Below are 12,824 nucleotides of genomic sequence, written 5' to 3'. Positions count from 1 at the left end.
CCTGATGCTTGCTTGGAGGTGCCGGTTTGTACCTTGCCCACACTCTCCTGCAGACTCAACAAAGTTGATGCACATGGGCAAAAACATTAACCAGTTTATTGAATATTTATTTGTTAACAGAGAAGCTGGCTAAAGAAGGTTGGTGTGTGTTTAGGCATGTGTATGTTAGTTTTGTAATACTTGATTTTGGTACACACAGATCAGTGAAACAATGTTTGTCGTATGGTCCGAAACAGTATTTCTTCAAATGAGAGCCGGTTTGCATTGTACTTCATGACAGATTATATTCAGAAGTAGCCAGTACATGTATATATATTTATATGAATATTATATTTCAGTATATTACTAATATAAATATGTGTGTGTATATAAACAGAGTTGCCCCAGTTGTGAAGATGTGGCAGACAGTGCTTAAGAAAAGAATTTTGTACAATTTAATATGGCTACTTGAGAGACTGTGACAGTGTTAGCCAGTGAGTTTGTGTGCCAAGAAATTCGTTGATGTACGGCTATCATATCTGTAACAATATGAGTCAAAATTTTGTTTTCATAATATTTGAAACTATTGTTCATCTAACAAGCAAACTGCAAAAAATGAGGTTTTCAACATCAGTCACACTGCATTTTGAAACTAATATGTTATTTAACTGGCAGTTGTTGCATTTGAGGGTACTCTCCAGAAAAGAGTGTATGTTTCACAGTTTCCCTTTCTAGGCCTCAAGGGATGCACTGTTGTTGATCGTAACTGACACGTCATAAAAAAATTACAAAATCATAATAACTTGCTCCAGATGTTTTTGGAATATATTCTGCATATTAACTTCAGTGTAAAATGTAATCCAGGTGTATCTGGAAAGTAGTGAGGTGGAGATTCTATTGACAGAATATTTTTTATGTACAAACAGCGTAAAAAGTTCCTTTCTTTAAACCTGGCAGTATTATGTACAGGAATATCAGTAATTCCATTCCACAAACATACTCCTAAAAATTCTAAAAATAATCATGCAAAATTTATCAAAATGCTAAAAGGATATGTCATCATTTGTTGGATTTGTCGTGCGGGAACATTGTGACAGCATTTAATCTGAGAGGCATTTCTCTCATAAACAATCTAATGAACTACTGTTTACTGATATGATGACAAGGTAAAATGCAGTGAATCTGCACACAAAATAAATTGGGGATATTGCATCATATTCCTTCTCTACTGTCATTTTATATATCCATTGTATAAATTATGAAACTGTTCGTCTGTGTATTTATTTGTAAAATTTAAACCTGTATAGATGTAAGATAATAATTTGTTGGGAGATTGTCTTCCTTTACTGTGAAATATGTTTAGTGTAAGAATGAAATTGTTGCTTGGAAAATAAATTGGCATGCATGCTGCTAAAGTCTTATCTCTATAAATGCTTCTGGCTTATGCTCAAGCTTTAAGTTGTTTCTCTCAAGTCCAGTGCATGATATGCCATGCTCTGATTTTTGTGGACTTCTTTTTCTGTTTCAAAAAGAATCTTTTTCTGTTTAAAAGTGAATGATATGCAACAGCTGAATATGCTGCCTGCTTGAACATAATCAACCAGAAACAGTTCATTTTTTGATCTCTAGGAGAAATATATTGTTAATGGAGCCTATAAGATTGAAGAAAACAGCAAGTAATTTGGTGGAAAATAAAATTAATGTTTTTAATACAGAAAGATCATAATAAATAACAATTCTTTTAATTTTGCAGAGTATGAGAAATATATGCAGTTATGACACTGTCTCATAGTGAAAGGTATCAATAATTTGAAGTTTTCATGTATTTCTCTAATATAGCTACAATAAAAGGCCTGGTAGTTGTTTTGAGTGGTCCAAGTGAAAAAGTATTCATCTTGTTTCATAAGGTTCAAACTTGTGCAGTGTTCAAGTTAAGATTATTGCTTTGATATCAGTAGCACAAATAACACATCTATATATCAAGCTCTGTTTCTGATTTTTCTATGGATTGAGATTGTGTTCCCCGAGTGAAGTGCATCCATCAATCAAATCCTTTAATTCCTTTTTTTAGTTAAAAATAATAGTAAGAATCATTGAAACCCATGAATAATCCCCCTTTGCAATTGTAAATTAGTTGATTCTTTATCGTGAATAAGTTTTCAGTGATTAGATGTGGCAGTAACAGTTGTTCATTGGGAAATTTTACACAGAAATACAAATGTTAGTTCCACAAAGGCCTAACAATTAAAAATTAAAATCCCTTTAACTGAAAACTTCCAGTTATTTTGTGACAATTCTGAGCTACCTTCTTTTTCAGCTGTATTAACAGGGCTGTGTATCAGCAACATGTATTAACATTTGGCCAGAACTCTTTGTTATTTAGTCATTGTAGATAAAGCAAATTAATTCCACATCTTTTAAGTATAAAAAAATCATCATATTGTTACAAAAACAAATGACAAAAGAGTCACTTGTCAGCTGTTAAAATAATTAACTCTTGTGCAGTGTTCCTAGTTTTCTAATTATTCCATAAAATTATTTGCTAAAGGCACTTTAGACAGTGTTATAATCTGTTATTATATACTTTAAGGAACAGTGGCAGTTGTAGTGAACATGGTCTGTGAATGTACTTAATGATGTCCTGTTTTGAAATATGGTCTCTTTTCCACATGTTCCAGTGTACATGTTTTTGCAATAAAAGTATCTTTTCATTAATAAAAAGGGTCACATTGAATAACTGAACAGATTTTGGGAGCCAGCTACTTTCTTACTGTATCATTCATTGTACAAGGTTTGGTGTGATAGCACAAGATATGAAACTGAGAGACCTTTCAGGCATTGAAATGTATCAGCTGCTGATCAAAATGTAGAATAAATACTACAAATAAATATGAAAATTAAGTAATTCAGTAGCGTGTACTGTACTCCATTAGGTGAGGTTTACAATCTGTCGTGTAGATGGCAAGGAAGATTGCTTGTGACGCTACTTAATACACATGCTTCAAAATATCAAGCAGTTGCAACAATAACACCTGTATTCATTTTGTCTTATTAATTTTCACATGCATATAGTAAAATGCTTTGAAATATTTGGGTAAAATTTTTTGTTGTAACTTCTGCAATATAAAGTGGTCATAAAAATACAATAACTTTTAACAAATTTCTAAACAGTTCCATGTTTTTGTGTCACATAGTGTTTCCCATAACTTCATGTTACACAGTCGGGGCATTTCAATTTGAGAACTGTTGAATATAGACAACAGAAATTGTCATTGTGATAAATGTATAATGTCAGACATTTTACTGAAATAGTCTGATCGCTGTGATGCAAATCTTTGCTACAAAGTACTTATCCAGGTCTTAACTCCAGAAATACTGTGTAGTAAAATATTAGGTCCCTGTGATATTGTGATATTGATGATTTAATTCTTCCTGGCTGATTTTTGAAACAGTGAAATGTCCTCTTTGAAGTAAAATGCATACCTAATTACTTCTGTTTATATTCAGATATGAGATAAGTCATTTGGTTTTATCTGAAGTTATTTGATATGTATATCTGTATACTAACTACTTTTTTTTGCTACATTGCAATGACAGTTGATCATATAGTCAAACAAAAAAGCAGCCAAAGACATGAATTTGACACATATCTTCTGAAAAGTTTGAAGTTTCATTAAAATCACTTTAGATGAGAAATTTGTACATAAAGAGACAGCAAAAGGAAAGAGAGAGGGAGAGAGAGAGATAGAGAAAGAGCGAGAGCAAGAGAGAGAGAGAGAGAGAGAGAGAGAGAGAGAGAGAGAGAGAGAGAGAGAAACTTTGGTCACTTTCCAGAAGCATTTAGAAGTTGTGAGCAGAAATATGTTTTCCTTTATCAAGAACTATACATAACCCATTTCTTATCCCTATTTGTTTCTCAAATGGCATTTGCTGAAAGCAATGTAATGTGTGTGTCTCATCCAATAAGTATATTGTTTCCATTGCTTACCATGATACATGGCTTATAAAAGACCATGTTGAATTTCACTCTGTTGTTTGTTGAAGTTCAATTCATCTCATTATGGAGAGTGCTTATTTCCTTAGGTGCACATATGGAATTTTCTGTTAACATCCATTTGAATTACACACTGTACTGAATATTTGCAGTTTTTGTCTTTCAGTGTATTTTAATACAGTTAATTAGGATGCATTAAACTATTTTTAGCTATTTTTGTATCTTAATCACTCATTCCTTAACCCAAGTTACCATCAGCTTCTGTTGTATTGATGATTTACATTTTTCTTTAGAAAACTGAAGCAGCTATGGGAGCACACTTACATTGTAAAATGCACTTTATTAAAAATGAAATACCAAAATTTACTGAAATTGATGCTATGCTTACTATAGCTTATATATTCTCCTTGACATTGTCTCCTTATGATTTAATAATTTGCTTCTGTAAGTACAGTGTTACAGTTTTCTTGTTCATCATTTTTGTTATAGCATTAGCCAACTTCTGTTCCTCATTTGTCCATTTATATAGAAACAGCTATAATTTTCTTTCGATTCTTCAGTTTTTTTTTTTCTAACACATACTATCCTGTAAAATGAACGTCTGGACTGTTGTGACAAAGACGTGCTCAGTAGTTCAACAATACAAGCATAATGAGTTTTCATCTTCAAGCCCACAACTGTATTGTTGGCAGGAGGCTGGAGCAGCTTGTTTTATATAGCTGCAGTCAGTGGATGTGGGGTTTCATATTTCATCCACATCCCTTGCATAGTCCAGGTTGAGGTTTGAGTGTGGAATGCCTGCCCTGTGAATATTGGCTACCTGTGCAAATAGAAGCCACTCCAGTGTCCTGACATCAGTCCATCAACACACCTGATGATGACAATTCATACCATTCACAAAATACAGTGCACATTTGATACATAAACCTATTTGTCCAAAACTTTTGCTTTGTAGTCTTTTTTTATACTTTATCATTAAAAGAAATATAATTGTAAACTGAACTTTAAGCAGATAACATTTGTGAAGTTCAGTTTGCCTGTAATTTTTATCTAAAATTGCTGTACTATTCAATATATACATTTTGTACTTTTCTGTAAGGTAAACTGTACAGCATCTTCAGGATACAGACTTCATATTGTTCGCATTTGTCATATAGACATGATTTTCATGAACAACTGTCAGCTATAACAATAAATGATGTTAAAAAAGGAACACATGTATTATTTTAGACCACATATTTAAAACAGCTCTCAGTGAAAATTATTTGCTTAGCTGACTGTGTAATGTTTCATATTCATAAAAATTGTTCCCCAGTTTTAGCAGAAAAGTTGAAAGGGACTCTGTGAGATATGAGTAAGTATGCAACCGTACATGCCATATTTTAACTCCTTCTCATATAATTCAACTAGTATTACTTGATAGGGAACACTTAAAGTGAGATGCAAAGAAAAACATAATTTGGAAACTAAAGAACAGTCATATTCTTATAATATCACTTTCTCCATCCATATCTGTTACTCTCATGTATCCCTGGATAATTTACAGAAAAATAGTAAAGCAGGGAAGTGTATGTTCAGAGGCAGTCAGTGAAAGAGAAAGATGTGTTTTTACCATAACAGGTAATATGTAACGCCACAATAGTAACTGCCACACATCACACTCCTGACACTTTGCTTCTAGCTTGTCTGTATTCTTTTAGTATGTATCACATCACTGGATTGACTGGATGTTGCTGCCACCATCATTGCTTTTCTTTTTTTTTTTTTTTTTTTCATTAACCCTTTCACTGGCGAACTTAATGATGGAAGAAAGTGATTTCCGAAGGCTTTTAAACATGCTAGAATCTAAATTTAACAGGTCAACTGTCATCAAGTAACTACCATTGGCAAAGAACATTAAGAAAATATATGTTATAAATATATCCTGTTCTTGAAAAAATGGAGACAGTAAGAAAAAAATGAAACGTGTACTCACAGTGAAAGGGTTACTTAACACAAATTAATGACATGGTTTTGGTTTGAGTTTTTTTATGGTTTTATTTGTTTGTATTGTTTCAACATTATTTTATTTTATTTTATTATCTTTTTCCTATTGTAGGGTCCATCAGGCCTCGATGGCATGAAGGTATGTTGAGACAACTTTGTAGTACAATACACATCATTTGTAAATAAATATAAATATTTAATATGTACTATTATATTTAAAATAATTAAGTGTCACAACTTTGCTTACCAATAAGATGTGAAACATATCATATCAACTTGCTGTGCTTGCAACAGCGTTATACATTGTGTAAGGATAAACACTGATGGGGAGTGTCAGCTTGGAACTACAATGCTATCTTTCCTATTGGGTTGAGTGATGTTCACATCCACACGGACTTTTCAGACTTCTTCCAAAAGTCCTATTTCTCTAGCCACGGCTTTGCTGATTTTTCTCTATCAAGTCATATTTGTATTTGAGCCATTTGGGATTGATTGTTAGTAGAGGCTACATGTGGCAGGTTTGTGGTTACACCATACAAAATTTTAAGAATCCTGTTGTGATTAAAAATATCTTTTTCTCTATAAAAAGTAAAGGAAATTTTTACTATGACAAAACATTTCTTGAAAACAGAGCTTCCTTCGTGTTGTTAATTAATAATAATTCTAAAAAATATTTTGAAAATAAAATTTAATACTTCTAGATGTAGGTATTCACTGAATTATCATGACACTTCAATGGCATCATGAAGGAGAAATTTCAGGGATGTGTAACAAGTTCAGATATAAAATAACAAACAGAATTTTCTGTTCTTTTTTAATAATTAACTACTGTAAATATTGTATGAAAAATCTGTCCTTACCCAGAATAAATTCAACACAATAAAATTAATATGAAAGCTGGTACTTTTGAAAGTTAAGTTAGAACTGTTTCTCTCCAACTAGTAATTTAACATGTGATGGTTAAAGGATTTTAACAACAAAGCTCTGCTTGCAATGAACATTGTTACTTGGCATAAACTTAACAGAAATGTTGATTTTTAGAATTCAGGAAATGTGAAAATATGTAAAAGAAGTAGGTACTCTGGAATAGTTTATTTTTGATTTATTGGGATTCTCAACATCTCTTTTTATTGCTGATGGTACTTTACCAAAGACATTCACACTCAAATACAGAATAGGCCTACCACTCTTAATTGTAGACAAATATACATGAAAATTATTTTCTGTCTTTTACTATGATTTTATGATCTATTACTGAAGTGAAACTGTTAGCAACAAATATTATTAAGGAGTAAATGCAATGAGATGTGTGTTAATGAATTCCAAGATCTTTGAAGAGGCATCTGCAGATTTTTGGGTTATGTCCTTCTGCAATGGCCTTATTACCCACATTTGCTGGATGAATATTTCATTTGGCAAATAACGGAAAATCTAGGATGGAATGTAACAATATTATGAAAAGGATAGTTGTTACTCACCATATCATGGAGATGCTGAGTTGTAGATAAGTACAACAAAAAGACTCTCATGGTATAAGCTTTTGGAAGCAAGGTCTTTGTCAAAAATAGACAACAGACAGACACACAGACACGCACACACATGACCACAGTCTGGCTCCAACTGCAAGAGACTGTGGTCAATAGACACACACATGACCACAGTCTGGCTCCAACTACAAGGGACTGTGGTCATGTGTGTGTACATTGCATTTGTGTGTGTGTGTGTGTGTGGTCTATTTTTGACAAAGGCCTTGTTGGCTGAAAGCTTGTGTGAGCCAATCTGCAAGTCAGCATCTTTGCTATATAGTGAGTATCAACTATCCTGTTTGTAATATTGTTATTTCATTTAACTTCATTTTTCCCAAGATGAGAATTCTGCAAGACAGTGAGGAGCAAAAGAATTCAAAATCAGTTTGTTTTCAGTCTTCAAGTTCACACAACAGAGGTACTTCTAAGTGCAGACATACTGAACTGAGCTGCTTTCATTAGCTTACTAGCTAACTGTACCTCAATGCATTCTACACATATTTTTCATTTGCTGTCTGACACCTTTAATGGGAAATTGTTGAAGCTTCACATTCTTTGTGCTTGTTTGAAAAGTTCATTTTCAGGCCTACTTGACTATCAGTTGTGTGACTGGCTCATTTTGTTTAGAACACCTGTTCACTTGTAAATATTACAAAGTTTGAACAATTCTTCAAAGGCATTGAAAGATAGTTTTGTTAGGTGAAAAAATGGATATCCATTACTGGTCCTTGAGAGACCTATATTTTGTTTCTTAAATGTGAGCTTGATTATATTCTTTTGATGCAGTTTGTCAACAGATATTTTGCTTTATTTCATGACCATAAAACTCCAACCATGCAACAGAGATGCAATGTGCTGTAACATTTTGGTTTCCTAAATAGAGGAGAAAATATAAAAATGCAGTAAATGAAGCAGGCAAAAAGGAATACAAACGTCTCAAAAATGAGATCGAGAGGAAGTGCAAAATGGCTAAACAGGGATGGCTAGAGGATAAATGTAAGGATGTAGAGGCTTATCTCACTAGGAGTAAGATAGATACTGCCTACAGGAAAATTAAAGAGACCTTTGGAGAGAAGAGAACCACGAGTATGAATATCAAGAGCTCAGATGGCAACCCAGTTCTAAGCAAAGAAGGGAAGGCAGAAAGGTGGAAGGAGTATATAGAAGGTTTATACAAGGGTGATGTACTTGAGGACAATATTATGGAAATGGAAGAGGATGTAGATGAAGACGAAATGGGTGATACGATATTGCGTGAAGAGTTTGACAGAGCACTGAAAGACCTGAGTCGGAACAAGGCCCCCGGAGTAGACAACATTCCATTAGAACTACTGACGGCCTTGGGAGAGCCAGTCATGACAAAACTCTACCAGCTGGTGAGCAAGATGTATGAGACAGGCCAAATACCCTCAGACTTCAAGAAGAATATAATAATTCCAATCCCAAAGAAAGCAGGTGCTGACAGATGTGAAAATTACCGAACTATCAGTTTAATAAGTCACAGCTGCAAAATACTAACGCGAATTCTTTACAGACGAATGGAAAAACTGATAGATGCGGACCTCGGGGAGGATCAGTTTGGATTCCGTCGAAATGTTGGAACACGTGAGGCAATACTGACCTTACGACTTATCTTAGAAGAAAGATTAAGAAAAGGCAAACCTACGTTTCTAGCATTTGTAGACTTAGAGAAAGCTTTTGACAATGTTGACTGGAATACTCTTTTTCAAATTCTAAAGGTGGCAGGGGTAAAATACAGGGAGCGAAAGGCTATTTACAATTTGTACAGAAACCAGATGGCAGTCATAAGAGTCGAGGGGCATGAAAGGGAAGCAGTGGTTGGGAAAGGAGTGAGACAGGGTTGTAGCCTCTCCCCGATGTTATTCAATCTGTACATTGAGCAAGCAGTAAAGGAAACAAAAGAAAAATTTGGAGTAGGTATTAAAATTCATGGAGACGAAGTAAAAACTTTGAGGTTCGCCGATGACATTGTAATTCTGTCAGAGACGGCAAAGGACTTGGAAGAGCAGTTGAACGGAATGGACAGTGTCTTGAAAGGAGGATATAAGATGAACATCAACAAAAGCAAAACGAGGATAATGGAATGTAGTCAAATTAAATCATCTGATGCTGAGGGAATTAGATTAGGAAATGAGACACTTAAAGTAGTAAAGGAGTTTTGCTATTTAGGAAGTAAAATAACTGATGATGGTCGAAGTAGAGAGGATATAAAATGTAGACTGGCAATGGCAAGGAAAGCGTTTCTGAAGAAGAGAAATTTGTTAACATCGAATATAGATTTAAGTGTCAGGAAGTCATTTCTGAAAATATTTGTTTGGAGTGTAGCCATGTATGGAAGTGAAACATGGACGATAACTAGTTTGGACAAGAAGAGAATAGAAGCTTTCGAAATGTGGTGCTACAGAAGAATACTGAAGATAAGGTGGATAGATCACGTAACTAATGAGGAGGTATTGAATAGGATTGGGGAGAAGAGAAGTTTATGGCACAACTTGACTAGAAGAAGGGATCGGTTGGTAGGACATGTTTTGAGGCATCAAGGGATCACAAATTTAGCATTGGAGGGCAGTGTGGAGGGTAAAAATCGTAGAGGGAGACCGAGAGATGAGTACACTAAGCAGATTCAGAAGGATGTAGGTTGCAGTAGGTACTGGGAGATGAAGAAGCTTGCACAGGATAGAGTAGCATGGAGAGCTGCATCAAACCAGTCTCAGGACTGAAGACCACAACAACAACAACAAATAGAAGTTTATGGTCTGTACAGTCAAGTCCCTGAAGACGTCACAGAATATACCAGCCCAATAGCTATCACTGTTTAGTACAACTAGGCCCTTGTTTTGAGGCCATTTAATCATATCTTAATAGAGAAGCACATAAAAAAGTTAAAGTGGGAGCCCAATAACAAGTTATACACTGTAAACCGAATCACTAATCAAGTGTAGGCTAGTTTCCAAAGTATTAGAGTTAGAGACATGGGTGTGTAATTGGAGATTTTTATTTATCTGAATTCATATATGTTTATGTCACTACTTATTTAAAGCCACAAGAAAATTTTTATAGAATGATTTATTTAACTACAAAGGTTGTGTAAAGGTGCTTCTACCAGAAAAGTGTAAGATTTTGCTACTATATTAGAAACATCATCTGACTCCTAAGAATTACCACTTATAGTTTTCTGTCATGTAATTATAATTAATTCTATTTAAGAGGGATGCAATTAATGTCATAATATTACATGTACACATGTAAAATCTTGTTTTGCACACGATCAAAGTCACTGGAAAGGTCATAGTTTATAATGACATCCTATCTATTATTACTTAATTCTTGTAAGATTTCGTTTGGTAGATTAAATATGACATGACTTTCTCTGCAGTCAAACTGTGAGACAAACCACAGTTACGCTATAAACATGAGGTACTGTTTCTCAAACCCATGTAAAAGGCTTGCAGGTATGATCAGAAACTGTAACTAAATGTAGCTTGTTTATTTTCGTTGATATAGATAAATGCCACTATTGGGAGCCTATAAGGGCTGTAAATAAAGTAGTGGCAACATAGTCCAGTTCAGACAATCACAGGAGTTGGACACGTGCAAATAGGATATAAGAGCTATCCTGTAGCAGCGCTGTGGTGTGTAACGTGCATTTGAGGAGCATCCTGCTGGAACTGTTCCCGGGTCGCATTGAAGTGACAAGTGTTGATTTCACTACTCTAAAGCAAGTTTGTTTTCAAAAGGTAATTAATGTTTGTGGATTAAAATCGAGGTTTCTCATCGCAAAAATTCATCAGAATGCTGTCAAGGATTACATGAAGCCTTTGGCGAGAATGCATTATCCTGTAGGATGGTTGCACAATGTGTCAAGACATATCATGTGGTAATCCGACTACAGGTTTGCACTGTACAGATCTGCTATCCATTCCTCAAGATCAGATTGGCATCTTAAGTGGTCTCATTTCAATAGACCATCAAAGAGTTGTCTGGAAATTATTTGTGGTGGTTGGTCTCAGTCATTAAACAGTGTGGCGTGTACTGGCAAAATGTCTTAAAATGAAGAACATTGCATTTCACATTGACTCACTAGTGTACAGAAATGGCACCAGTATGCACCAAATGACATCCATCTGGACAAATACTGCAATGAAGGAGACACATTGCAGAGTATTGTCACCTTTTAAGAGATGTGTAGACAGGCCTGTTAGCTGAATTAAAAGCATTAGTTGAATGCATGGTAATACCGAGGTCTTTCACCTCCACAGAAATTTTAACAGAAACCTAGTTGTGTGCAGCTTATGTTGATTTTGGCATGTGATTCTGAGCTATTACTCTTATGCATGCTGTGGGCTGAGGGACAGCCTGTCAACAGCGACTACTATCGCTGATTTTTGGATGCAGTATTGGAGTCCACACAGGTGACAAAACCAAACCATGTCCATGGCAAGATGATCATCCTGTTGTGTTGCATGACAATGCACACTGAAATGTCATAAACAATGTCAAGCTGCTATCGAAATGGTGGCTTGGGAGGTTTTGAAAGATCCTCTATACTCACCAGACATGATTTCTTTTTACTTGGACTTGTTTCCCAAGTTGAAGGAACCAATCTGAAGCTGTGAATTTATGACATGGCATCTGTAATCCACACAGTGAGGTGCTCTGTCATTGTCGTCAGCAGAGAACACCTTGCCAGTGGTCCCCAGCTTCTTCCTGACATGTGGAGAAAGGTAAAGACTTTATTGATGACTAAATTAAAGAAATGTAATGCAGTTGTACTTGTTAGTTCATTAAATATTGTGTTCTATCAATGTTGTCACTGTGTTATTTACAGCCCACATAAGTTCATCATATAAAAGAGGTGTTCCTATCAAGACTGAATGAGGTATTCATAACTTTAAGAATGCTGTCATAACCATAACCATAGTAATATAATGTTGTTCTTGTTGTTGTTGTTGCATTCAGTCCAAAGGTTGGTTTGATGTAGTTCTCCATAGTAGTCAACTCTGTACAAGCCTCTTTGCCCTGAGGTAGCTACTGCAATCTACATTCATTTGATCCTGCTTACTGTATTCAAGAGTTAGTCTCTCTCCACAATTTTTAGTCATGTATTTCGCTCCATGACCAAATTAACCATTTCTTAATGACTCAAGAAATCTCCTATCAGTCAGTCCCTTCTTTTAATCAATCTGTACCATGAATTTCCGTATTTGCCAGTTTGATTCAGTACTTGTTTGTTAGTTATCCAATTTGCCCATTTAATAATCAACACTCTTTTGTAGCCCAATATTACAAAAGCTTCTATTATATTCTTGTCTGAACTG

At 34.8% G+C, this 12,824-nt stretch overlaps 1 protein-coding gene across 5 annotated transcripts in view; it reads left to right on the top strand.

Moving 5' to 3' along the window:
- LOC126360585 (collagen alpha chain CG42342-like) overlaps window positions 1–12,824 on the top strand; it is a 1,334,941-nt gene that overhangs the window by 1,136,228 nt on the left and 185,889 nt on the right. For all 5 annotated transcript variants that reach the window (XM_050007726.1, XM_050007725.1, XM_050007724.1 and 2 more), the window contains one exon: window positions 6,072–6,098. In XM_050007726.1, the coding sequence (XP_049863683.1) occupies window positions 6,072–6,098 (27 nt within the window). The remainder of the gene's footprint in view (window positions 1–6,071; window positions 6,099–12,824) is intronic.

This window comes from Schistocerca gregaria, chromosome 1 (assembly GCF_023897955.1).
Source record: "Schistocerca gregaria isolate iqSchGreg1 chromosome 1, iqSchGreg1.2, whole genome shotgun sequence".
In the NCBI taxonomy this organism is placed as follows: domain Eukaryota; kingdom Metazoa; phylum Arthropoda; class Insecta; order Orthoptera; family Acrididae; genus Schistocerca; species Schistocerca gregaria.
Note: the sequence above shows the minus strand (reverse complement) of the source record. Positions and strands in the feature narration are given on the sequence as shown.